General features: G+C 37.5%; 2 protein-coding genes across 2 annotated transcripts; both read right to left on the bottom strand.

The window, feature by feature from the left end:
- Positions 1-1,584: 1,584 nt before the first annotated feature.
- LOC109154870 (receptor like protein 30-like) lies at positions 1,585-24,925 on the bottom strand. Its single transcript, XM_019302610.1, has 2 exons — positions 24,275-24,925; positions 1,585-1,622 (listed from the first exon to the last, which is right to left on the bottom strand). The coding sequence occupies exon 1, from the start codon at positions 24,910-24,912 to the stop codon at positions 24,331-24,333; it is 582 nt and encodes a 193-aa protein (XP_019158155.1). The 5' UTR covers positions 24,913-24,925; the 3' UTR covers positions 1,585-1,622; positions 24,275-24,330.
- Positions 20,827-21,534, bottom strand: LOC109154948 (receptor-like protein 12). Its single transcript, XM_019302676.1, has one exon. It carries the CDS (start codon positions 21,532-21,534, stop codon positions 20,827-20,829), a length of 708 nt encoding a protein of 235 aa, XP_019158221.1.
- Positions 24,926-24,957: the final 32 nt, after the last annotated feature.

Here is a 24,957-nt window from a genome sequence, read left to right on the forward strand (position 1 = left end):
TTGAGCTTGAGGGGGAGTGTTAGGACTCTAGTATTAGTAGTCTAGTAGAACTCTTTATACTTGTCTTCTATATTAGTATTGTACAGACTATTATTCGTTTTCGGTTAATCAATACAATCCTCATCATTATCAGAAAGGGCGAGAGACTGTAAATCCAAGGCCTTTCAAGATCTCTGGGAACTTAGAAATATTACAAGTACGCATCTTCAAAGTGACTATTCCAAATCCTAATGCTCATGGTGCACTTTATTTGAAGTAACCCCAACCAAGAAATATTGCACATGTTTTCTATTTTATTTATTCTCAAATCTGATTTATGTAAATACTTTATATTCTATAGGCACATAATTTCATAATACAAGACATAAATTCGTAAAATAAGACACAATATGTTTTGTGTTATACAACTACTAATCAATTTCAGGTACATAATCCTTACGTTTAATTTACATAATTGTATAACATGATGTACAGAAACACATAACATGATATACATACACATGTTTTCTATTTTACTACCAGATACATATACATGTTTTCTATTTTACTTATTCTCAGATATGGTTTTATGTAAATAATTTATGTCCTATAGGCACATCATTTCATAATGCAAGACATAAATTCGTAAAATAAGACACAATATTTTTTGTGTTATACAACTACTAATCAATTTCAGGTACAGAATCATTATGCTTAATTTACAGAATTGCATAACGTGATGTACAGAAACACATAACATGATATACACACACATGTTTTCTATTTTACTACGAGATACATATACATGTTTTCTATTTTACTTATTCTCAGATCTGATTTTATGTAAATAATTTATGTCATATAAGCACATAATTTCATAATACAAGACATAAATTCGTAAAATAAGACACACAATATCTTTTGTGTTATACAACTACTAATCAATTTCAGGTACAGAATCCTTACGCTTAATGTACGGAATAACATAACATGATGTACAGAAACACATAACATGATGTACACACACATGCATTACAGTAAAAAGAAAAAAACTTTTGTAACGCGAACTAAACAACAAACGATTGTTGCTAAAATTAAAGCAAATTATTCTGTGGACCCAGATCCAAAGATAAACAATTTATATATTAAATGTTCACAATTTACCTATTAAAAATTCATAATTTGTGATGACCCTGTATTGTATTCACAAATTTTTAAAACTTAAAAATACAATTTATATTCTAGAAGTTGACAATTTTAATATTAAAAATACATAATTTAGGAGGACCTATGTCCATGATATAACAAGTGGCTAATTAAGGAAGTTGGGGTGCGAATTGGGCTATGGAGCAAAAACTGTAGGGCGAAAACTAGGCTACAAAGCAAAGTTTATTAGAGAGTTGGAGTGCAAAGACTAAGGGGATTGAGTACAAAGTGAGAAAATGCGAAAAGTTTGAGGGGCAAAGGAGCACAATACAATCTTGAATGGCTAGAGATTGGGGTGCGAAGTGAGGAAAGGTGAAAATATTGGGCGACTAAGGAATAGTCTTGAATGATGCCGAAAATAAGAAGGATACTATTTAACTTAACAACCTAAGGCGTTAGATATACCAATTACCAAGCACATAACAACATGAGACAACCTTGGCTTGGCTCCTAGAATGTAAATACAAATTAAACAAAATTTTAGGACAGTTAACTGTGCTTTCTTCTGGTTCCTTAGCTTCTTCGCTGCTGCTGCTTCTTCTTTTTCTGCTTTACGAGCCACTTAATAATCCATTTGGCCAAGAATGCAAAACAGATTGTTAATCCAACGACTAATCCAAACCCACATCCAGCAACTGCAAACCTCCAATCAAACATGGCTTTTTCACTTTCAAAGCTCTCATCATCCTGTGCTCTGCGCTACTGGTGCGCCATCTTCATTGCATTTCCTTGAGAGTGGGATTTCACACAATCCTGTATATCCAATGTAGGAAGTATTTGTGAAAGTATTGAATTGGTTACCCAAAGGAATGCGACCGGCTAGTTGGTTGTAAGACATGTCCAGTACTTCCAAGAATGTTAGACTGGTGAGTTGTGGAGGAATCGTCTATGAGAATTTATTCTTTGAGAAATCTGAAGATTCAAGTTGAAATAACTCTCCCCATAATATTGGAATTTGCCCATTGAAGACATTTTCTGACAGGTTGAGCACAACCAATGATTTTAGTTCACCAATCACTTCTGGAACATTGCCATGGAATGTTGAATTTGGAAGATGGAATGGCCTGGCGGCTGGAGATTAATACCACCCGCCAGTTAGGCGGAAGCAATATGAAGAATCAAGGACTAGGAAATGTATATAAAACTGAAATTATATTAGTATTCTCTCTGTTTCTAATACAGAAACACAGTACATATATATACACAAAGACATAACTGTAAATAACTACCCAAGTAACTACCCATAACTGACACTTATTCATCAACATACACAACCCTATAGATAAACCTAACTATTTAGTTTTCAACACTCCCCCTCAAGCTGGAACATCTAGAAGTTCCAAGCTTGGATTAAAACATACGCTCTACATTACAAATGAAGATTAAAAGCAACTAGAGAATAACAGTGCTGGATGGCTTCGGAGGAACAATGCTATAAACAACCCTTGGGAATGTAGGCACCAAGGACGAAGCTTGTCACAAACTGACACGAACACCTTCACAGCAACATAAGTACTCTAGGATTTTCCAACAACAATCTTCATTACGAACGACAGAGCAAACCAATCAGAGCAGCAAATGGGAGGTAGTAGAGCCCACATGATTGTTGTATGAATACCGAGAAAACCACATGATTGTTGTTTATACCTCTTATAGGATAAGTGAATAACAAAAGAGGTTTCCGGAAATAAAAAAGGTGCCGAACTTGAAAACCCTAGGGAATAAATATGGTATACCGAAAGAAACAAATACGGTTATTCCAAAAGCACCTAGGAAAGAAGTTGGCAACAAACCCAAAAAGCCTTCAAACTTCACCAAAAGGTCCAAAGAAGGGCAAAACAACAATCTGGAATTTTCACCGGAGAAATACATCACAGGCATAGAAGGAATGGAGTAGAGCCGCCGACGCATGCGGTCGGAGATGGTGATGCCGCTTGCTGGGTCAGGCTCGCCGAAGACGGTAGAAGGGATGGGTAACACCAATTTGACAAAAGAACTCACCAAAAGCAAGTAATTTGAAAATTTAGGGTTTCTGTGAACAATAACTTTACTGTTCATGCGACTGAAAAATGCAATTTTGATGTTTGGAATGCCTTTACTGTTCATGCGACTGAAAAATACAATTTTGATGTTTGGAATGCCTTAGGAAAGTAGGCTCTGATACCATGTTGAATTTGGAAGATGGAATGGCCTGGCGGTTGGAGAATAATACCACCCGCCAGTTAGGCAGAAGCAATATGAAGAATCAAGGACTAGGAAATGTATATAAGACTGAAATTATATTTGTATTCTCTCTGTTTCTAATACAGAAACATAGTACATATATATACACAAAGACATAACTGTAAATAACTACCCAAGTAACTACCCATAACTGACACCTATTCATGAACATACACTACCCTATAGATAAACCTAACTATTTAGTTTTCAATTGACAGATCCAAAGACACAAATATTGTCAAGATCTTAACCAATACCATCTCATATCCTTTGTTTACGATGGTCACTGAATCATGATAGTATTCATCATGCTTTCCAATGAGGCTGGATAGTGATTTGTATTCCTCACCCACAGCCATTGAATATGGAGGAGGATTGTTATACTTGGGATCGATGGCGTTTCATGTGACTCAGCTGGTTATGTCATTGGACCCGACCTCGGTTTCAGTATGTCGTCGCTTCATATTTTCCCATTTTCAATCTTCACCATCTTTAAACTCTTAATGTTGCTTGCAACGCTTTCAACTACACTCCATTTCCATCTGGGTTCGAGAAATTGAGAAATTTGACTCACCTTAACCTTTCGCTTACCAGTTTCTCTAGTCAGATTCTTGTGGAATTTTGCTGCTGACGAGGTTGGTGTCTCTTGACCTTTCTTGGATTCCCGCTTATGTTGAGCTAAGAAAACCAAATCTTGAATCTTTTATTATGAATTTGAATCCTTTAAAAGAGGTGTATCTTGATGGTGTAGACCTCTCAGCTTAAGCCTCTAACTGGTCTCAAGTCTTATCCTCTACTGCAGTGCCTGAGCTTGATGTTTTAAGTTTGTCCCGTTGTGGTCTCAATGGTCCTATCCATCCTTCATTTGCAACACTAAAATCTCTGTCTTATTTGCAACTTATCTATAACAATCTGTCTTCTGGCCAGAAAATGTCTTTCTCCTTCCAAAATTGAAAACCATTGACATATCCTATAATCCCCTTCTGAGTAGCCAGTTTCCCGAGTTTACAAAACACACCTATTTGCAAGAAATTTCACTTTCTCAAGAAAAATTTCTGGAGTCCATTGGAAATCCCAGTCACTAAAAATTTTAAGATATTTCTAGCTGCAAGCTCTTGGGTTTAATGACTTTAATCCCATCGTCACTAGCAAACCTCACAAGTATTATTGAGTTAGACATTAGTGAAAACATATTCACTGGTTCTTTACCCTCATTTCGAAATCTAACATTTCGTAAGATAATCTAACATTCCGTGAAATAAATGGCCCCTTAATGTCTCAAAACAGACCAATGCAATAATTATAGTACTTAATCCAATCGTTATGATGTGTAACCGTGTGCATCATGCATGGTGCACACGGTTACGAACGACGCTGTTTCACTATGGTGGAGTAACGGTGCCGTTAGTGGCACCGTTTAACTCCACCAATCAAATGTTTTTTCTCACCATTGTCAACTGAGGTCTAATTCTTCTACAGGTATTATGCATTTTGTGGATATATAGTTCACTAATTATGAATATATAGTTCATTCATTTTGAATACACAGACGCAGCAAACTGCCATAAGCCAAAACAGAGTACCAGTAACCGGTGTGGATATATAGTTCACTAATTCTGGATATATAGTTCATTAATTCTGGATTTATAGTTCACTAATTCTAGATATATAGTTCATTAATTCTGGATATATAGTTCACTAATTCTGAATTTATAGTTCATTTATTCTGAATATATAGTTTATTCATTCTGAATACACAGACGCAGCGAACTGCCATAAGCCAAAACAAAATACCAGTAACCGGTGTGGATATATAGTTCATTAATTTTGGATATATAGTTCAAATTATGCATAGCATAACGCCGTTAACGGCAATTGAAAATGATTTTTTTTTTAAGTCGGACGGCGTCGTTTTTAATCAAAACGACGCCGTTTTGCAACCGTGTGCACCATGCATTGTGCACACGGTTGCACGGCATAATTTGCCCACTTAATCACTTAAATTATGCTCATAAACCTCAATGGGCCAAGTGAATTATAACATGGATGGAAAATGGTCTAGTATTGAAATAGACCCAAAATTAAACTTAATATTATTACCAAAGAAAAATACCAAAATATGATAGTTAGTAATAATTAAAACTTAATAAACATGTTATAAACTCAAAATGAGTATAATTATTATTGAAATATCAATCAATAATGGTGGGATCCATACTTTAATTACCCAAGATCAGTCCCAAATAGCTAGTTCAAAATAGGTTTTAAAGTCCCAAATACACATAATACTAAAATATGCTCAAAATTAAGGAAGAAAAAAAAAACAAGCTGTCTTAATAGACCGTAACGTCCTAAATTGGCCTAAGAATCCAAAATTGAATGATATTTTAATAATGAATTTATGAGTTAATAATATGCTAAATCTAACATTAATGCATGCTTTTATGAACGTATAATTATAATAATAAAATAATTATTTAATAAATATACATTGCATGCTTTGATTTTGCATATTAATATATTATTAACCACAAATTGTAAAACTTGAGACAATTCAATATGCACCTTAACATTAAATTTGATAAAGCAATATGGTCTTGTGAAAATTAAATGTTGATATTAATGGTTAAATGTTGGTATTAATTACATGTTGGTATTATAGATAAGATTTAGCAAGTTCCATATGGTCTTGTGAAATTAAATGTTGATATTAATGGTTAAATGTTGGTATTATAATTACATGTTGGTATTATAGTTAAGATTTAGCAAGTTTAGCAAACACTTTTTATATGTGTGAAAAACATATGATATATAACAGGAAACAAGTGAAGAAAATGTTTAGTGCAATACAACAAAATCTGATACATTACCCATATAATTACATGGAAATAGTGAATTTTGCAAAAAAAAAATAATAATAATATAGCATTAAAAATGATGTCAAACCAGATATCAAAGGGAAAACTACTCCTGAAAACTATTTATAAAATATCAAAGGGAAAAGAACACAAAAGTGAAGGACAAACCAGATAAGAAAAGTAAATGTTAACACTTGAAAATCATTTTTAACTCTAAAAAAACAATTGAAATCTTAACTATAATATATCCATATGGTTTGGTGAGCAATTATTGTTACAATTATTTTGTTTTAAATGGTGATGATGATTAATAGTCATTTATATTTATAAATAATTGTTTGGTCTTTAAAGGTCAATTGTATGTTGCTACATCTAGAGTTAGAAATCTCAAAGGTCTAAAAATTTTGATCCGTGGTGACTCTAAAATTGTAATTCAATTACTATTGTAGTTTACTAAGTTCTTAAAAATTTGTAATATTAAATACGATGTACTAAATTTTTAATATAATTTAAGATTTGTAGTAATCACCCACCTTAAATATTATTTTAATTGTAAATATATTTATGTTCATAATTTTATCATAGGAATTCACACATAATAATTATTAAATAACAAAAATTTTATATATGAATAAACCTCATATAGGGTATATTTTTATAACATATTTTCCGTGCATCGCACAGGACAAATACTAGTTAAAATTAAAACTTAATATTTGTCCCAAATTGAATGATAATTTAATAATGAATTAAGGGGAAATTAAAGTTGAACAATTAGGGTAGAAGAAGCTCATATTTGAGGAAGGAAAATACTAAAGCAAACCCAATTAGCTCAATCATTATTATATGGACCATGGTCTACATAGTTGTGTGGACCATAAATAAAAAGTACATTTTTAATATACTTAAAGTACATTATTTGTGTATGTAAAGTACATTTTTTGAAAGTACATTATTTTATATATACTATCAAATAACGTATTTTTAGTATATTAAAAATGTACATGGTATTCATGGTTGTAACACCCCAGATTTTTAAGACATTTTAAGCTTATATAATAGAGGTAATATCTCATTACATCCCAAAGTGTATCATAAGTGTACGGGGTGCTATGCCACACCTGGGCTAGAGAACCCAGGTGCACAGGCTGTCTAACTAGTATCCATTGAAACACAATGCATAATATGGCGCGCAGGCCGAAAAGGGAAACTAATCTACTTCTACGTTCCAGTTCTAGCGCACTCCAGTGCTCTAGTCCTCTGTGCCTGAAAGCCAAATATATCTGTTCAGCGAGAGATGCTGGTAACCCACTCCAACGCGTTGAAATACAATACATATAGAGATATATATAGATATACGAAAACCATTTTGAGCATGAAGATATATCCTACGAACTCTAGCTTTAAAACCGGGAATGACTCGACAGATAAGGCCAGACACAAGCAACAGTTATAACGAGCATATGCAGTTCACAACAGATAAGGCAGATAAGGCAAAGCATAAACAATGATCATAACCCAACATGAACAATCCCCAATATAAATCCCATAGTCACATCCCCCAAGACACTCGTAATCACAACTCGTCCCTATCACAACACATAACACACTTTGTTGGCGCCACATGACCAATCGCATGCCCATACATGAGGGTCAGCGCATATAGCTCTGACACGGCCCCGCAGCACCCTGCCCCGTATCGCAACACGGAGGGGTCGATCGCAACCGACCGATGAACCGCAGCTCATCATAGTGTTTGATCGCAACCAAACAGTGGACCGCAGCCCAAGAGAATGTCATCTGACCGCAGCCAGGAAAAAGGACGAACCGCAGCTCGTATAGAAACGTTTGATCGCAACCAAACGGTGGACCGCAGCCCAAGAGTATCAATCTGACCGCAGCCAGCTTCTGAACCGCAGCTCAGGATAACCAATCCGATCGCAACCGAATTGGGGTAACACACACACATAACACATAGCAAGCACATGCAACCCACATTACACATTAGGAAGGGGGAGAAAACGTATAACAAAACCTATGCGTGATCCATCACATACTAAGAATAGTCCAAAGGGGTTCATACTTCTACCGCCTAGGTCAACGGGATACCAATTCAACTAGCATGCAATGTAATAGAGTCGTAAACCTACGAACGGCACCCGAAATATCAAACTAGACATAGGCACGATGAACGGAGTCCGTTGGGACACCACGGGGATCGGGGGAACGTCAAACGGGGAAGCCGGGATCCCGAGATGGGGGAATTTCCAGCGGGTAGCCGGTGGGTGGGGGGCCACCCGCCGGCTGCCCGCCGGAATTACTGTTCCGGGCAGCGGGTCGCCGGCGGGCAGCTGCCCGCCCGCCGGCTACCCGCTGCCGGGCGGTGTTTCACGGCCGTGGGTAGGTGGCCGGTCCCCTACCCCCCACTGACTCTTTTCACACACTTTACGCCACGGGAACCGTTGTGGAACCTGAAACCATGCTTAGACACTTTTCAACGCAATTAACGACAACACGTAGACAATTAACGAATCAAATACAAGAAACGAACGGCACATAACCTATCATGCTTTTCTAAATATAATCAACACCCAAACATGCGATTTCCCCACCCGATAATCCAAGAGTAAGATCATACGATACAACCTAGGGTTCTAATCACTTTTATATCAACAAGAATACGGTTCGTCTTCTAATTGCAAGATTCGGTAAGAATAACACATAAACATCAAGAGCATCACACAATTATCAAGAACAACACATAATCATCAAGAACTCCATATAATCATCAAGAATCTCCCAATATCAAGATTATCAAGATCCCTCATGGGATCATCACGTCAAACATCAATAATCATCATCATATCTCGCCAATACACAATAATATGGGGGAAACCCTAAGGGGGAATCATAGCTATGAAAATAGGTTTTGTTGAGACATGGGTTACCTCTTAGCCTTAATTAATTCCTTGGCTATGAAGGATCTTTCTTTAAGCTTTCTTGATTTCTTGATTTCTCCTAAGGGGATTCTTGGAACTCTTTGGGTGGTGAGAGATTATTGTGGTGGGGATTCTAGGTGCCTCCTAAGTTCCCTATTTATATATTTAAGACTCCTAGTTAGGGCCTGAATGGTATGGGTTTACTAATTCTATTCCTTATAGGGCTAGGGCTTGTTTTAGGATAAGGGTCCATGGTCCATAGTGGACCATATTAATTAAAGAGGATCCTAATCATAATCTGAATAGTAAAAGGCCTACTTCCTTTATTCCTAACAGGCTTAAGATTCTTATTCGGGCAAGGGTCCACGGTTCATGGTGGACCTTACTAATTAATTAAAGGTAAACCTAACATAATTAAATCATATTTAATTATTATTAACGGGATTAATTAAATAATTAATCCGGGATTGAAGGCCGTAACACGAGGTGTTACACTCTCCCCCCCTTACGAGAAGCTTCGTCCCCGAAGCTTGGAAATCATTGCAGGGTTAACGAGTCAAGAGAAGAACCGTGGTCCTATAGAGAAGGTATTCCATGGGGAAATTGTATACTTGCACGCCTATGTGTGTTGGGTTTTTGGGAACGATTAGGTTTACAGGGCTAAGAGAGTGGGTTTGAAACTTGAGGACGCGGTGAATTCAGGAATTAGGATCGAGTTTTCGAGGTTGCAACTTAGGTTGTGAGGTTGCCACTTGTATGGAATCGTTAAAACATGGGATTGAGAATGGGGTCTGAAGGGTAGAAAGGGTTTTGAAATAAGGAAGGAGCCGATTTTCCGAGGGAGGGAAAGGAATTCGGCTAGGATGGGTTAAGGTTTCTCGATCCCAAGTGAATAATCTGGTTAGATGCTTTGATCACGATGCGCCGACGAGCTGATGATCCTCCTTCCTTGGTGTTGGTGCTTGCTTGACTTTAAGATCCTTGTTAGACCTTGCTTCCCAGGCTAAGGTTTCATCCTTCTCTTCTTTCTTGAGGGAATTTCCCGTGGTGTTTCAACACTTACTTCTTTAATGCGCCCAAGGTCTTGACCGAGTTGGGTCAACCAAGCCAATCTCTTAGGGCGCACTTCCCAAATTCTTCCCAAAGTCTCTTGGGAGTCGATGGACTTTGGGTTGAATTTCTCTCCTTATTGAATTTCATCTCCTTTTTAGTGGATGAAATTCTTAGTAAGACTTCATGTCTTACCCGAGGTTCGGCATTGTTGTGCCCTGTTTGTGTTATTTTTAATGATGAAGGTGTCCTTGCGTGCCCTTTTTCTTTTAAAGCGCAGTCGGTTACCAAATCTCGTTGTGGGATGACTCGGCGACTTTACGAGTCACCTTATTTCCTTGTGGGTCCTTAATGACCCTTGAAGTCTTGGCGCGAATGTGTTCTTCACCCTTTTGCTTAGCACCATGGGCTACGTAGTTCTTGATTCCATAAAACTTGTAAGGAGTCCTCTGATTTGCTCGAACGATGTCCATGGTTTGGAGGAGTCCCGGTCCCTCCTTAGCATTTTGACTTTTAAGGTTTTCGTGGGTTCTTAGTACGAGTTCTCAACTCGCCTCCTTGGTTTGCGCAATCCTTTACGCCAAACATCCCTAGTCGGTTGTATCGTAGGATCCGATTTCAATTACTCGTGCAATGTAATTGGTTGTGATTTCCCGATGGTGTCTCATGCGTCAAGGTCTTTTACGTAGGACACTATGTTTGGGTGGTCCATGGTTCCTTACCCAAGACTCACATTCCTCAATCGAGGCACACAAGTGCGCCACAAATCAATAAAATGAGGGGTTAAGAAATCAGCACATTGTACCAGTGGGCGCGAGGTGGGCGGTCGTCCGCCTGCCAAGCTCCTGCCAAGGACCCACCAAGGTCCCGTCAAGGACCCGTTGGGGACCCACGGGAAAGTGACTAGGAATAGTCAATTCCTTTGGGAAAGACCCCAAAAATGCACAGATTCATGTCCTGACAAGTCTCATGCCCTTGTGCACAATAAAAGGGACTTGGATACATAGGATGACCCATCGTACAATGTTCATTGATCCTTAAGCACGAGTTCTAGAGGTAGATATACATACATATATATATCTATGTTTTCTTGGTCTGGGTTTAAAGGGGTGTAAGAAGTGCAAGGGCTAGGTTTCAAAGTCGAGGGGCGGATAGGGTCGATGTCTCAAGGTCGTAATACAGGAAGGAAGGTTGCCACCTTGTACGGGTTTGTCTGTAATGAGGGATCAAGAGTGAGGTTTGGAGTGATAGGACGGATTCTTTAACGAAATGGTACTTGATTGGCAAGGGGAGGGAAAGGGGCTAAGGACTCTTGGCTTCGAGTGATTATGCCTGTTTGGGGCTTGGTTGTGGCGTGCAGTCGAACTGGTGATCCCTTTTCCTTGGCTTTGTTTGATTCTAAGATTTTCGTTTGATCTTCTCTTCCCGTGTCGAAGTCCCCTTCGTCTCTATGGCTTCCAAGGGAATTCTCGTGATGGTTTCCGTGCACGTTCCCCTCGGATGTCCAGAAGTCTGGACCCAGTCGGTTTAGTGGGTCAAACCCCTAGGTCTTGACTCATAATCCTTGCCGAGGGTTCTTAAGGGTAAGGGGGTTTCAGGTTAGTCTTTCTTGTTCTATTGGGTTTCATCCCTTTCTTGGTGGATGAAATTCTTAGCAAGGCTTTATGTCCTCCTTGAGGTTCGGCCTGTTGCACCTATTTGACGATGTTTTCTGTAGTGAGGGCCCCTGACACATTGAACGTATTTGTTTACCCGCTCTTGTCAACGCATGGCATTCTTCGGTGGCGTACGTACAGGCTATGGTTTCTCGTGAAGCCTTCACGGTTTTCGTGCAAGGGTGGGGTGATACGTATTCGTAACCTCCACCTACTTCGCCGATTCCTATCTAACAACTTATTTTAATATTGAATCAATGAATGTCGGTTCTTCACGCCCCTGGGCAGGGTAAGGGCCTTATGCTGCTCTACGGTTTTTAACAGGGTTTCCAAATGGAGTGGGGATATGAACTTAGAGTAAGGGCAATAACAATTTAGGGTTTCCGAGGGTTTGGGTTAAGCGCAACAAAGGGTGAGCAAGGTCATGACGGTTGCGAATTTGCTCTTAAGGTAATTAAGGATTCGGGGTGGGAGTTTTCAACAAATAGGGGTATCAAGATGCTGGGGTTTCAGGGCGGATGATATTTTAAATTGGGGTGGTGGGGTCGCAAGGTGTCGCGATATACTTACCTTGCATCCAAGGATTCGACTAATGGTGTCGTTCCTTCGCTACTTTAATAGGTGTCCTAGTTCTCCTTCCTGTTTGTTGTAGCCGCAACCCGGGTTTTGCCGAGATAAGGCAACTTGTCGGAAGGTGCATGTCATTTGTCTGACTCGGGAGTTATCGTGGTTACCCTGGGTTGGTGCGTATTGCAGTCCGTCCCTTTTAGCAGTCCTGACTGTAACGCCTCTTCTTAGTAGTCATCCAAATCTTCCTTTTCTTTGGTCAGGGTCCTTGTCAAGTCTTTTGACGGGAGTTAGGACGAGGCGATTTATCGGGTAAGTGTACGTTACCCAGTTGTGGAAGTAAACTTATCTATTCGCACCCTTACCTGGTGTGGTAAGCGTAGGGGGAGGTTCCTTTAAGTTAGAGAGGGATGAAGTGAGGGGAGGTTATGTGTAGGTTTCACAATCTCACTGCGCGTCCTAAGGTTCCTGGATCCTATGTTCCTAAGTACCTAGAGTTCAAGCCTAGTGTCCTAAAGTCCGGTCTTAAGAGTCTTATCCTAGGGTCAAACTTAAGCTCTGATACCAACTGTAACACCCCAGATTTTTAAGACATTTTAAGCTTATATAATAGAGGTAATATCTCATTACATCCCAAAGTGTATCATAAGTGTACGGGGTGCTATGCCACACCTGGGCTAGAGAACCCAAGTGCACAGGTTGTCTAACTAGTATCCATTGAAACACAATGCATAATATGGCGCGCAGGCCGAAAAGGGAAACTAATCTACTTCTACGTTCCAGTTCTAGCGCGCTCCAGTGCTCTAGTCCTCTGTGCCTGAAAGCCAAATATATCTGTTCAGCGAGAGATGCTGGTAACCCACTCCAACGCGTTGAAATACAATACATATAGAGATATATATAGATATACGAAAACCATTTTGAGCATGAAGATATATCCTACGAACTCTAGCTTTAAAACCGGGAATGACTCGACAGATAAGGCCAGACACAAGCAACAGTTATAACGAGCATATGCAGTTCACAACAGATAAGGCAGATAAGGCAAAGCATAAACAATGATCATAACCCAACATGAACAATCCCCAATATAAATCCCATAGTCACATCCCCCAAGACACTCGTAATCACAACTCGTCCCTATCACAACACATAACACACTTTGTTGGCGCCACAGGACAAATCGCATGCCCATACATGAGGGTCAGCGCATATAGCTCTGACACGGCCCCGCAACACCCTGCCCCGTATCACAACACGGAGGGGTCGATCGCAACTGACCGATGAACCGCAGCTCATCATAGTGTTTGATCGCAACCAAACAGTGGACCGCAGCCCAAGAGAATGTCATCTGACCGCAGCCAGGAAAAAGGACGAACCGCAGCTCATATAGAAACGTTTGATCGCAACCAAACGGTGGACCGCAGCCCAAGAGTATCAATCTGACCGCAGCCAGCTTCTGAACCGCAGCTCAGGATAACCAATCCGATCACAACCGAATTGGGGTAACACACACACATAACACATAGCAAGCACATGCAAACCACATTACACATTAGGAAGGGGGAGAAAACGTATAACAAAACCTATGCGTGATCCATCACATACTAAGAATAGTCCTAAGGGGTTCATACTTCTACCGCCTAGGTCAACGGGATACCAATTCAACTAGCATGCAATGTAATAGACTCGTAAACCTACGAACGGCACCCGAAATATCAAACTAGACATAGGCACGATGAACGGAGTCCGTTGGGACACCACGGGGATCGGGGGAACGTCAAACGGGGAAGCCGGGATCCCGAGATGGGGGAATTTCCAGCGGGTAGCCGGTGGGTGGGGGGCCACCCGCCGGCTGCCCGCCGGAATTACTGTTCCGGGCAGCGGGTCGCCGGCGGGCAGCTGCCCGCCCGCCGGCTACCCGCTGCCGGGCGGTGTTTCACGGTCGTGGGTAGGTGGCCGGTCCCCTACCCCCACTGACTCTTTTCACTCACTTTACGCCCCGGGAACCGTTGTGGAACCCGAAACCATGCTTAGACACTTTTCAACGCAATTAACGACAACACGTAGACAATTAACGAATCAAATACAAGAAACGAACGGCACATAACCTATCATGCTTTTCTAAATATAATCAACACCCAAACATGCGATTTCCCCACCCGATAATCCAAGAGTAAGATCATACGATACAACCTAGGGTTCTAATCACTTTTATATCAACAAGAATACGGTTCGTCTTCTAATTGCAAGATTCGGTAAGAATAACACATAAACATCAAGAGCATCACACAATTATCAAGAACAACACATAATCATCAAGAACTCCATATAATCATCAAGAATCTCCCAATATCAAGATTATCAAGATCCCTCATGGGATCATCACGTCAAACATCAATAATCATCATCATATCTCGCCAATACACAATAATATGGGGGAAACCCTAAGGGGGAATCATAGCTATGAAAATAGGTTTTGTTGAGACATGGGTTACCTCTTAGCCTTAATTAATTCCTTGGCTATGAAGGATCTTTCTTTAAGCTTTCTTGATTTCTTGATTTCTCCTAAGGGGATTCTTGGAACTCTTTGGGTGGTGAGAGATTATTGTGGTGGGGATTCTAGGTGCCTCCTAAGTTCCCTATTTATATATTTAAGACTCCTAGTTAGGGCCTGAATGGTATGGGTTTACTAATTCTATTCCTTATAGGGCTAGGGCTTGTTTTAGGGATAAGGGTCCATGGTCCATAGTGGACTATATTAATTAAAGAGGATCCTAATCATAATCTGAATAGTAAAAGGCCTACTTCCTTTATTCCTAACAGGCTTAAGATTCTTATTCGGGCAAGGGTCCACGGTTCATGGTGGACCTTACTAATTAATTAAAGGTAAACCTAACATAATTAAATCATATTTAATTATTATTAATGGGATTAATTAAATAATTAATCCGGGATTGAAGGCCGTAACACGGGGTGTTACAATGGTCCACACAGCTATGTCGATCATGGTCCATACAATAATTTGCCCAATAAACTAAAGCATGCCCAACATGTCATTTTTTTTTTAAAATGATCCAGGTATGGTCGAATTGGGCCAGACCCGGCACAAACCATTTGCCTTCATCATCTTCTTCTATAACTTTAACCCTAGCAACCTGGCATGAAAGGAGACCGCAGCTCCAAAGAACAGCAGCAAAAGGTGGTCGTCGGCGTCGCGGCCGTCGCCTAAAAGAGAGCAAGGCAGTAGCGACATCATCGGGCAATCCTAGCTCCGCCTCCACCGCCTGGTCTCGTCACAACACCAACGCCTTCGCCATCTGTCTGCCGCTACGCAACTGGCCAGGCCACAATCTGCTACGCTCGACATTCCTTTACGTCATGCGTTCGTCATCGTCAGTCTACTGCCATCACCGGAAACCAACGCCGTCGCACCCCGCCAACTGCCCTCAGCCCGCCGTCGACTCTAAGAGCAGCACGGAGATGGAGTAGCAGTAGCTCGTCGCGGGCGTTGCCTGAAGGAGAAGAACAAGCAGCGACGTTGTTGGGAAAACCCAGCCTCGCCTCCACTGTCCCTCCTGGTGCAATGCCAGCTTCGTCGCAATGCCAACTCCGATTCACCTTCCGTTGTGGACACCTGGGATAATGGCGTAACAACAACGGTTGCAGGAGGAAAATCGGCACGAAACGGTTGAATAACTACTTGTAGTTATTCAGTCTAACCAAACTACTTAGTAAGCCTAGTCAATTTGCACCACTTAATTAAGACCCTAATATATAATATATATTATTAGAGAAATTCTTATAGTTGAATTATAAATAACTTAATATATTAAGGCACATAAAATAGGGCAAATTATGCTGTGCATCCGTATGCACCATGCATGGTGCATACGGATGCAAAAACGACGTCGTTTTAATAAAATGCACGTCTCTCCTTAAAAAAAAAATCAGGTTTGATTCCCAGCAACAACATATGAACTAAAATTCCATAATCGATGAACTATAATTCCATAATCTAATCTATGAACTAAAAATTCCAGAATGAATGAACTAAAATTCCATAATCTATAAACTAAAATTTCGATGAACTACAATTCCATAATCAATGAACTATAATCCCATAATCAAAGAACTATAATTCCATAATCTATGAACTAAAATTCCAAAATGAATGAACAATATAATATTGTTGCTAGGAATCGAACCTGAATTTTTTTAAAAAGGAGACACGCGTTTTTTAATAAAACGACGTTGGCATCCGTATGCACCATGCATGGTGCATACGGATGCACAACATAACTATTGATAAAATAGAACAAAGCTATTTAAATTAAATAAATTAAAATAAATGATTATATTTAAACAAAAGAATTGATTGGGCTTCCCATTATTGAGCCCATGTAGTATTATTTTGATGGCCCATAATTCGTTGCATTCTCAAGAACTCATGTAGTCTCTCAAGATACGTTATTTTGATCATGGTTCACATAGGTGTGTGGACTACAAATAAAAAGTACATTATTTTTGTACATAAAATATATTATTTGAAAGTACATTGTTCTGTATACTATCAAATAATATATATTCAGTACACAAATAATGTATTTTTAGTATATTAATAATATACAGAGTATATTTTGAGTAGTGAAATTACATAATTTGTATAATGTACTCTTAATATATTAAAAAGAGTAAATATCAGTCAAGGTCCCTCGAATTTAGTTGTTCCAATATCTATAGTCCTAAACTTTCAAATCGACCATTCGTGATCCTCCGAGTTTCAAAATTGACCTGCGGTGGTCCTTCCGTTAAACTTTTTCGTCTCAGACCGTGAAATCTAAGGATATAATAGTCTTTTGACATTGTTTATCCAATTATTCGCAGCCCCTGACTCACCACCTGCCTCCACCGTTGCATCACCAGCCTCCGGCGCCACCCCTGCTACCTTCCTCAAAATTTTCCCCCTTTTATAGACTTTCGATTTGTGGCGATTGCATATAGAGCAGTAAAAGGGAACCAACTCATACTCTAATCTTTGCCATAATCCCTGAGTTCCTCCTTCCTCCGCCACAATTTCAATCCAAACCTTATCAATTAATGGTTTCAAAAAATTAATTTCTACCTTAGCCTTGGCTACGCTCGGTCTTCTTCGCCTCACCGTAGAAGAATCCAACGTCAACAATTTTCCCACCGGCGCACAAATCAGACAAATAATCTGAGCATCAAACAAATGATAAGGTAGCTTAGGTAAAAGCATATATCCATATCGCAGCTACTGGGAAGTCTCTTTGCGTATTCCAGTCTGGCACCCACCTGACGAATCAGACCAGCTTTCCCTCATTGACCACTTGATTCTTCGTCAAAATCTTCTTGCAATCAAGCTCCGACGTAAACCGAATCAGAATATGCATCGCATCAATCGATCCTATGTCCGCCGAGCCTGAGAGGGATTTTTCTTTCTTTGAAGTAATCATTTTTTCCTAATTCTTTTACTGATCTTATTTTCCTGTTTTTGATTTGTATGCCTTTTTTCAAGAATTCTTGAATACACCCATTATGTGCTATTAATATTTTCTGGTTTGATGTTTAATTAACGTTTCAATTTAAGATTTCTTTTTCTAAATGATTTGAAGTTTATCTTGCACAGTTGGATTTCTTCTCTTTTGTGCGTATGTGTGAGAGAGATTAATATATAAAATTGGGCACTAATAAGTTGGACGAAAATTGAAGTGAAGATCCTCGTGCTCATAGTAGTTCTTATACAAATGTCGAAAGCCAAAGATGAGCTAGAGATCAAGTTTAGATTGGCAGATCAGACATAGGGCCTAAGCGGATAAAAAATGTTAAAAGACGTTTTGATCCTTATTTTTCATGGCCTAAACGGCTTAAAGTAACGGAAAGATCATAGCTGGTCGAATTCAAAAGTTAGAGGACCACGAATGGTCAATTTAAAAGTTTAGGACTAAATATGGCGACACCACCATACTCGGAAGACCTCAGATGATATTAACTCTTATTTTATGATCCGCATAAAAATTTGTTATCTCTCAACTATCCATACAACAATCAATACTTTAGACCATGGTCCACTTGTAAAATTGATTATTGACATAAAGACTTTTTTCTTTTTTTGGCACGTTTAGTTAAAAAAACTAGCTGAAAGTTAAAAGTTGAAAAACTAATAGCTAATAAGCTAACTAATTGAAATTAAAATGTTTGGTAATATTAATTGTTAAATTAGCTGATATGTGTAAAAATAAATAAAAGGATAAACTAAGATATTAAAATTTTAAAGAGTTAATACCCAAAATCGTCTTCGACTATAGTGGTTTTTCTCAATTTCATCCTAAACGACTTTGGTGACCTAATATCATCCCAGACTTTTGTGTTTCGCTCAATTTAGTCCTCCATTTGTTATTTCGTCAAATTGGTGTTAAATAAAGGGACAATTCAGTAATGTCAATATTGATCTCTCTTTACTTTCAACTTGTGAAGTGCGAAATTCCTCTTTCTTGTACGAATTACACCCAGAATTACTCCCGGACCTGCAAATCAAATTTTATATTCGCAGTTTTAGGAGTAATTCTGGGAGTAATTCGTAAAAAAAAATGGGATTTCGCAGTTCACATGTCTATGAGTAAAGAGATGCCAATATTAAAATTACTGAATTGTCTATTTATTTAACACCAAATGGACAGAATAACAAATGAGGGACTAAATTGAGCAAAAACACAAAAGTCTGGGACTAAATTGAGCGAAACACAAAAGTCTGGGACGATATTAGGTCACCAAAGTCGTTTAGGACGAAATTGAGAAAAACCATTATAGTCGATGACGATTTTGGGTATTAACTCAAATTTTAATTAATGAAGTTAGATGGTATCATTTTTATAGATTATTAAAGAAAAAAAAAAAGAAGATAAAAAGATAAAAAGATAGAAAGAGTTGCTTATTTTGAAATGCTACTTGAATTAGGTTTCAAAATAAACTATTACTTTAAACTCCTGATGCTTTTCTACAAATAAGCTATAAGCACAAACTCTAAAATAGCTCTAACAAATAGAGTTAAAATTTAATTTTAATATATCAAAGATTCAATTTTAATGTATTATATATTTATTTTTTATATACCACGTAAAACTAGCATTCACTATATTATAAATAAATATTTATTAGTGATTCACATTTCAAAATAGATAATAGTCCATATTATAATTTGCCTCCCAACATGGAGAAGGGTTGATGTCAATCATTATACCGTGCACCACAGCGCACATAGTAATGTGGGCCCCGCGCCTTCCAAAACTACGTCGTTTTATTAAGTTGTGTGGGAAATTGACGCATTTATAAAATTCTGTGCATTTTGTTATAAAATTCTGTACATTCTGTTATAAAATTCTGTACATTCTGTTATACAATTTTGTACATTCTATTATATAATTCTATACATTCGAAATATGGAATTTTTTTAAATGTGTATTATGTTAAGAGTTTATGTGTATTATGTTAAGAATTTATGTGTATTATGTATAATGTTAGATTATGTGTATTATCCTTTCAAAAAAGATTATGTATATTCTGTTATAAAATTCTGTACATCATATTATACAATTTTGTGCATTCTATTATACAATTCTGTACATTCGAAACATGTGAATTTTTTTTTTTAAAGAATTTAAGACATGCAAAATATACAAAACGACGTCGTTTTGGGTCATAACGCACAATGCATTGTGCGTCCTGGTGCACGGTATAATTTGCCTGTTGATGTCCCTAAGATATTAAAGGACAAGTTTATTACGTTAGAGTGATTTTAAAAAATAAAAAATAAATTTTGAGTGGAAACAATTCGACTCCTTTTAAATAATACTTTAAGTCCAAATGTAAAAAATTCAGAAAATGGTTTGACTATTAAATTAATCAAAATTTGGCATAACTTTCAAAGTGGTGAGGAATAGCCATGGCAAATGGTTGTGTTTTACTTTCAGAGTTAGTATTGCTTTGAGCCTAAACAACATATTTATAGGCTATCTTTAAATCTTTAAGGACCGTAAGATTAGGATATGATACTTAGACATGCTGGTTTAGAGAGTGACTTGCATATCGGTGTCACCAAAATTAATAAAGATATAGGAGGATGAGAGTCTAAAACATTTAATCCTGAGATAATCCATTAATAAAGAGTGGCTTAACGAAAGCATTAAGTATGTAAATACAAATACAAATACTTTAAACCAGAGTATGATGTACTATTTAACAAAACAAGCTAAGGCATTAAGCATATATTCTAAGCACATAACAACATGAGACAACCTTGACTTAGGGAATGTAAACACAAAACAAATGCTATCTTCTTTTAGGACTGTTAACTGCACTTTCTTCTTGTTCCTTCTTGCCTGCTTCTTCTTCTGCTGCTGCTTTACGACCCATTGAATAATCCATGGCCAAGAATGTAAACCCGATTGTTAACCCAACAGCTAACCCAAACCCACATCCTGCAACTGCAAACGTCCAATAAAACATGGCTTCTTCACCTTCCATGCTCTCATCATGTGCAACTGGTACATCATCATCTTCACTGCATTTTCTTGAGAGTGGGGTTCCACACAATCCTGTATTTCCAATGTAGGAACTATTCGTGAAAGTATTGAATTGGTTACCCAAAGGAATGCAACCGGCTAGTTGGTTGTAAGACATGTTCAATACTGCCAGGAATGTTAGACTGGTGAGTTGTGGAGGAATCACTGTTGAGAATTTATTCTTTGAGAAATCTAAAGATTCAAGTTGAGATAACTCTCCCAATGATATTGGAATTCGCCTATCGAAAACATTTTGTGACAGGTTGAGCACAACCAATGATTTTAGCTCACCAATCTCTTCTGGAACATTGCCATGGAACTTGTTGTTTGACAGATCCAAAGACATAAATATTGTCAAGATCTTAACCAACACCATCTCATATCCTTTGTTCACGACGGTCACTGAATCATGATAGTATTTATCATGGTTTCCAATGAGGCTGGGTAGTGATTTGTTTTCCCCACCCATAGCCATTGCAGTCAAACTTTGCAAGAAATATTTAAACAACTTTCCCATGAAATTATTGGGGGACAAATCAATTATGTGTAAGCTTGGTAGCACAAACTTTGTCCTAGGAATCTTCACCTCACCATAAAACATAGGAGTAACATAGGAGTTATGACACGCAATATGCAATCGCAATAATCTAGGCACTAGCATAAGGAAACCAACAAGAAGCTAAGCAAATCATAACGGAGTTAAGACTATGGTAACTACACAAAATAACACAAACACATATGAACAAGATGTAAACACGAAATAAAGAAATAGGACTCAAGCTACGGAGCATTATCTTCTACATGCAATGAAATATGATACTTTTGAGAACAAAAAATTTAAAATTAAAATGTAATATTTAGGAGTTGAAAAATTACTCATAATGAAAACTATAATACTTATGAAAAAAAATCGTAATACTTATGAAATAATGTGTACTACAAGAATTAAACTTTAACATTGGTATGGGTATCCATCGATCAAAAACTTTTTTGAAAAAAAAAAAAAAACAAATTACAAAAGTTGATATAAATAACTATACTTTATCATCATATCGTTAAGTATAGTTATTTGCCTATTTCAACATTATCATAGTCCAAAATTTAAAAAATAAAAATTCTAACCTTGTACAAAGAAGCAATTTTCCAAAGACCACTTGGATTCCTCGAAGTCTCTAAATCAATACACATACAAAAAAGTTTTAGAGACTTCGTTTTGAGAGGTAGCGGTCCTATCTTCTCCATGGGAGGAACTTGTACATATATGATGAGGCTAGGAGCAGGAGAGCCTGGAGAGGAGTTTCTGCTGATGGCCGGAGTCTGAATAAGTGAAGCAATTTCAGTTTATAGAGGCAGAATATCCTCAGCTGCTCGTTTTGTCGAAATAGATGATTTCAAGGACTGCATCTTCACCATTGTTTGCTTCATCATTGTCGATGAAGTCTAAACATAATAGTAGAAGAATTGATGCAACAAGTCCACAAACAAAAATAGAAACACTAGCATCGAGGAGTCTATGGCGTGGCGTGAAGAAGAAGAAGATGCATGAAGATCCCTCGAATGAAGAAAAGACAGAAGATATATAAGAAGAAGAAGAAGAAGATGCATGAAGAAGCCTTCCTCAAAGGAAGAAGACAGAAGATGGCAATGTCATAGGTAAGCATAGGTAAATTACCTATGCCGTCACATCCGTCACACCCTAAATTATTACCAAGTATTTTGTAACAGATTATTTTATGGAACATATGTATTATTTTGTAACATAGCTAGGTATCTATCCATCAAAAAACTTTTTTTTTTTTTTAAAAAAAAACAATAAACAAAATACAAATGTTGATATAAATAACTATATCTTGCCATCGTTAACTATAGCGCCCAATTTCAACATTATCATAGTTCAAAATTAAAATAAAAAATAAAAAATAAAAACAAATCTAAACCTTGTACAGAGAAGTAATTTTCCAAGGACCACTTGAATTACTTGAAGTCTCTGAATCAATACCCATACAAACCAATGTTAGAGACTTCATTTTGGAAGGTAGCGGTCATATGACTCCTATCTTCTACATTGGAGGAGCTTGTACATATATGTCGAGGCTAGGAGTAGGAGAGCCTGGAGAAGTAAAATGATAAACTAAAATATTAGAATTTTAATTAATGAAGGATAGATGGTGTAGTGTCATTTTTATAGATTATTAAAGATTAAAAAAAAAAAGATAAAGACGATAAAAAACTAGTAGCTTATTTTGAAATTCTACTTGGATAATATTTCAAAATAATTAAGTTATTATTTTAACCCCCAATGCTTTACTAAATGAAGTTTATAGCTTATTTGTAGTTTAAAATAAGCTATAAAGCTCTAACTCTAAAATAAGTTCTGCCAAATAGAGTCAAAATTTATTTTTAATATATCGAAGGTTCAATTTTAATGTATAATATATTCAATTTTTATATACCTCACAACAACATATTTAATGGCCTAACAACATATTTATAGGCTATCTTTAAATCTTTAATGGCAGTAAGAATTCTTAGGATATGATACTTAGACATGTTTATTTAGAGAGTGACTTGTATATAGGTGTCAACAAAATTAATAAGGATATAGGAAGATGAGTCTCTAACACGTTTAATCGTGAAATAATCAAAGAATTGCTTAATAGAAATTGACATTGTTTGTTTAAGTATATTCATCACGAAATCAACACTTGTGTTGACCAATTGGTGAACTTCCATAATCATATAGACAATGGTTTCCAAATTCTTTTGGACTCCTCCAAAGGGGATTAAGGCATTAAGCACTTACTTGCTCTAGAGGGTATTTGTCCCAAAATAATTTAACTTTCTTTGTCTTCTCTGATCTTCTTCTTTTGTATTGAAAAATTCAATGTAACAACACAATAAATGATAACAACAATAAAAAAAGAAAAAGAGTGCCTAGTCGCAACATCTGTTTATAATATTTGTTCAAATATTGATCCATAAAATTTGAGTATTAAAATAATCAAAATTTGATGCAAATACCAAATAAATGGTAATTAAAACTACTTTTAAAAAAAGGTGCTTGAGAAACTGCGTACAACATAATTTATGCACAATTTAGCTTAACGAAAGCATTATGTAAATGCAAATACTTTGAAACAGAGGAAGATGTACTATTTAACTTAACAAGCTAAGGGATTAAGCAATACACTAAGCAGATAAGAACATGAGACAACCTTGGCTTGGGGAATGTAAACACAAAACAAAAGCTATCTTTTCACTTTTAGGATTGTTAATTGCACTTTCTTCTTGCCTGCCTCTTCTTCTGCTGCTGCTTTATGACCCATTTAATAATCCAATCAGCCAAGAATGTAAACCCGATTGTTAACCCAACAACTAACCCAAACCCACATCCTGCAACTGCAAACTTCCAATCAAACATGGCTTCTTCACCTTCCAAGTTTTCATCATGTGCTACCGGTACATCATCATCTCCACTGCATTTTCTTGAGAGTGGGGTTCCACACAGTCCTGCATTTCCTATGTAGGAACTATTCGTGAAAGTATTGAATTGGTTCCCCAAAGGAATGTGGCCACCTAGTTGGTTGTAAGACAAGTTCAATACTTCCAAGAATGTTAGACTGGTGAGTTGTGGAGGAATCGTCCCTGAAAATTTATTGTTTGAGAAGTCTAAAGATTCAAGCTGAGATAACTCTCCCAATGATATTGGAATTCGCCCATCGAAGACATTTTGTGACAGGTTGAGCACAACCAGTGATTTTAGTTCCCCAATCTCTTCCGGGACATTGCCGTGGAACTTGTTATTTGATAGATCCAAAGCCACAAATATTGTCAAGATCTTAACTAGCACCATATCATATCCTTTGTTCACAATAGTCACTGAATCATGATAGTAGTT

Source organism: Ipomoea nil, unplaced genomic scaffold, assembly GCF_001879475.1.
Source record: "Ipomoea nil cultivar Tokyo-kokei standard unplaced genomic scaffold, Asagao_1.1 scaffold2662, whole genome shotgun sequence".
In the NCBI taxonomy this organism is placed as follows: domain Eukaryota; kingdom Viridiplantae; phylum Streptophyta; class Magnoliopsida; order Solanales; family Convolvulaceae; genus Ipomoea; species Ipomoea nil.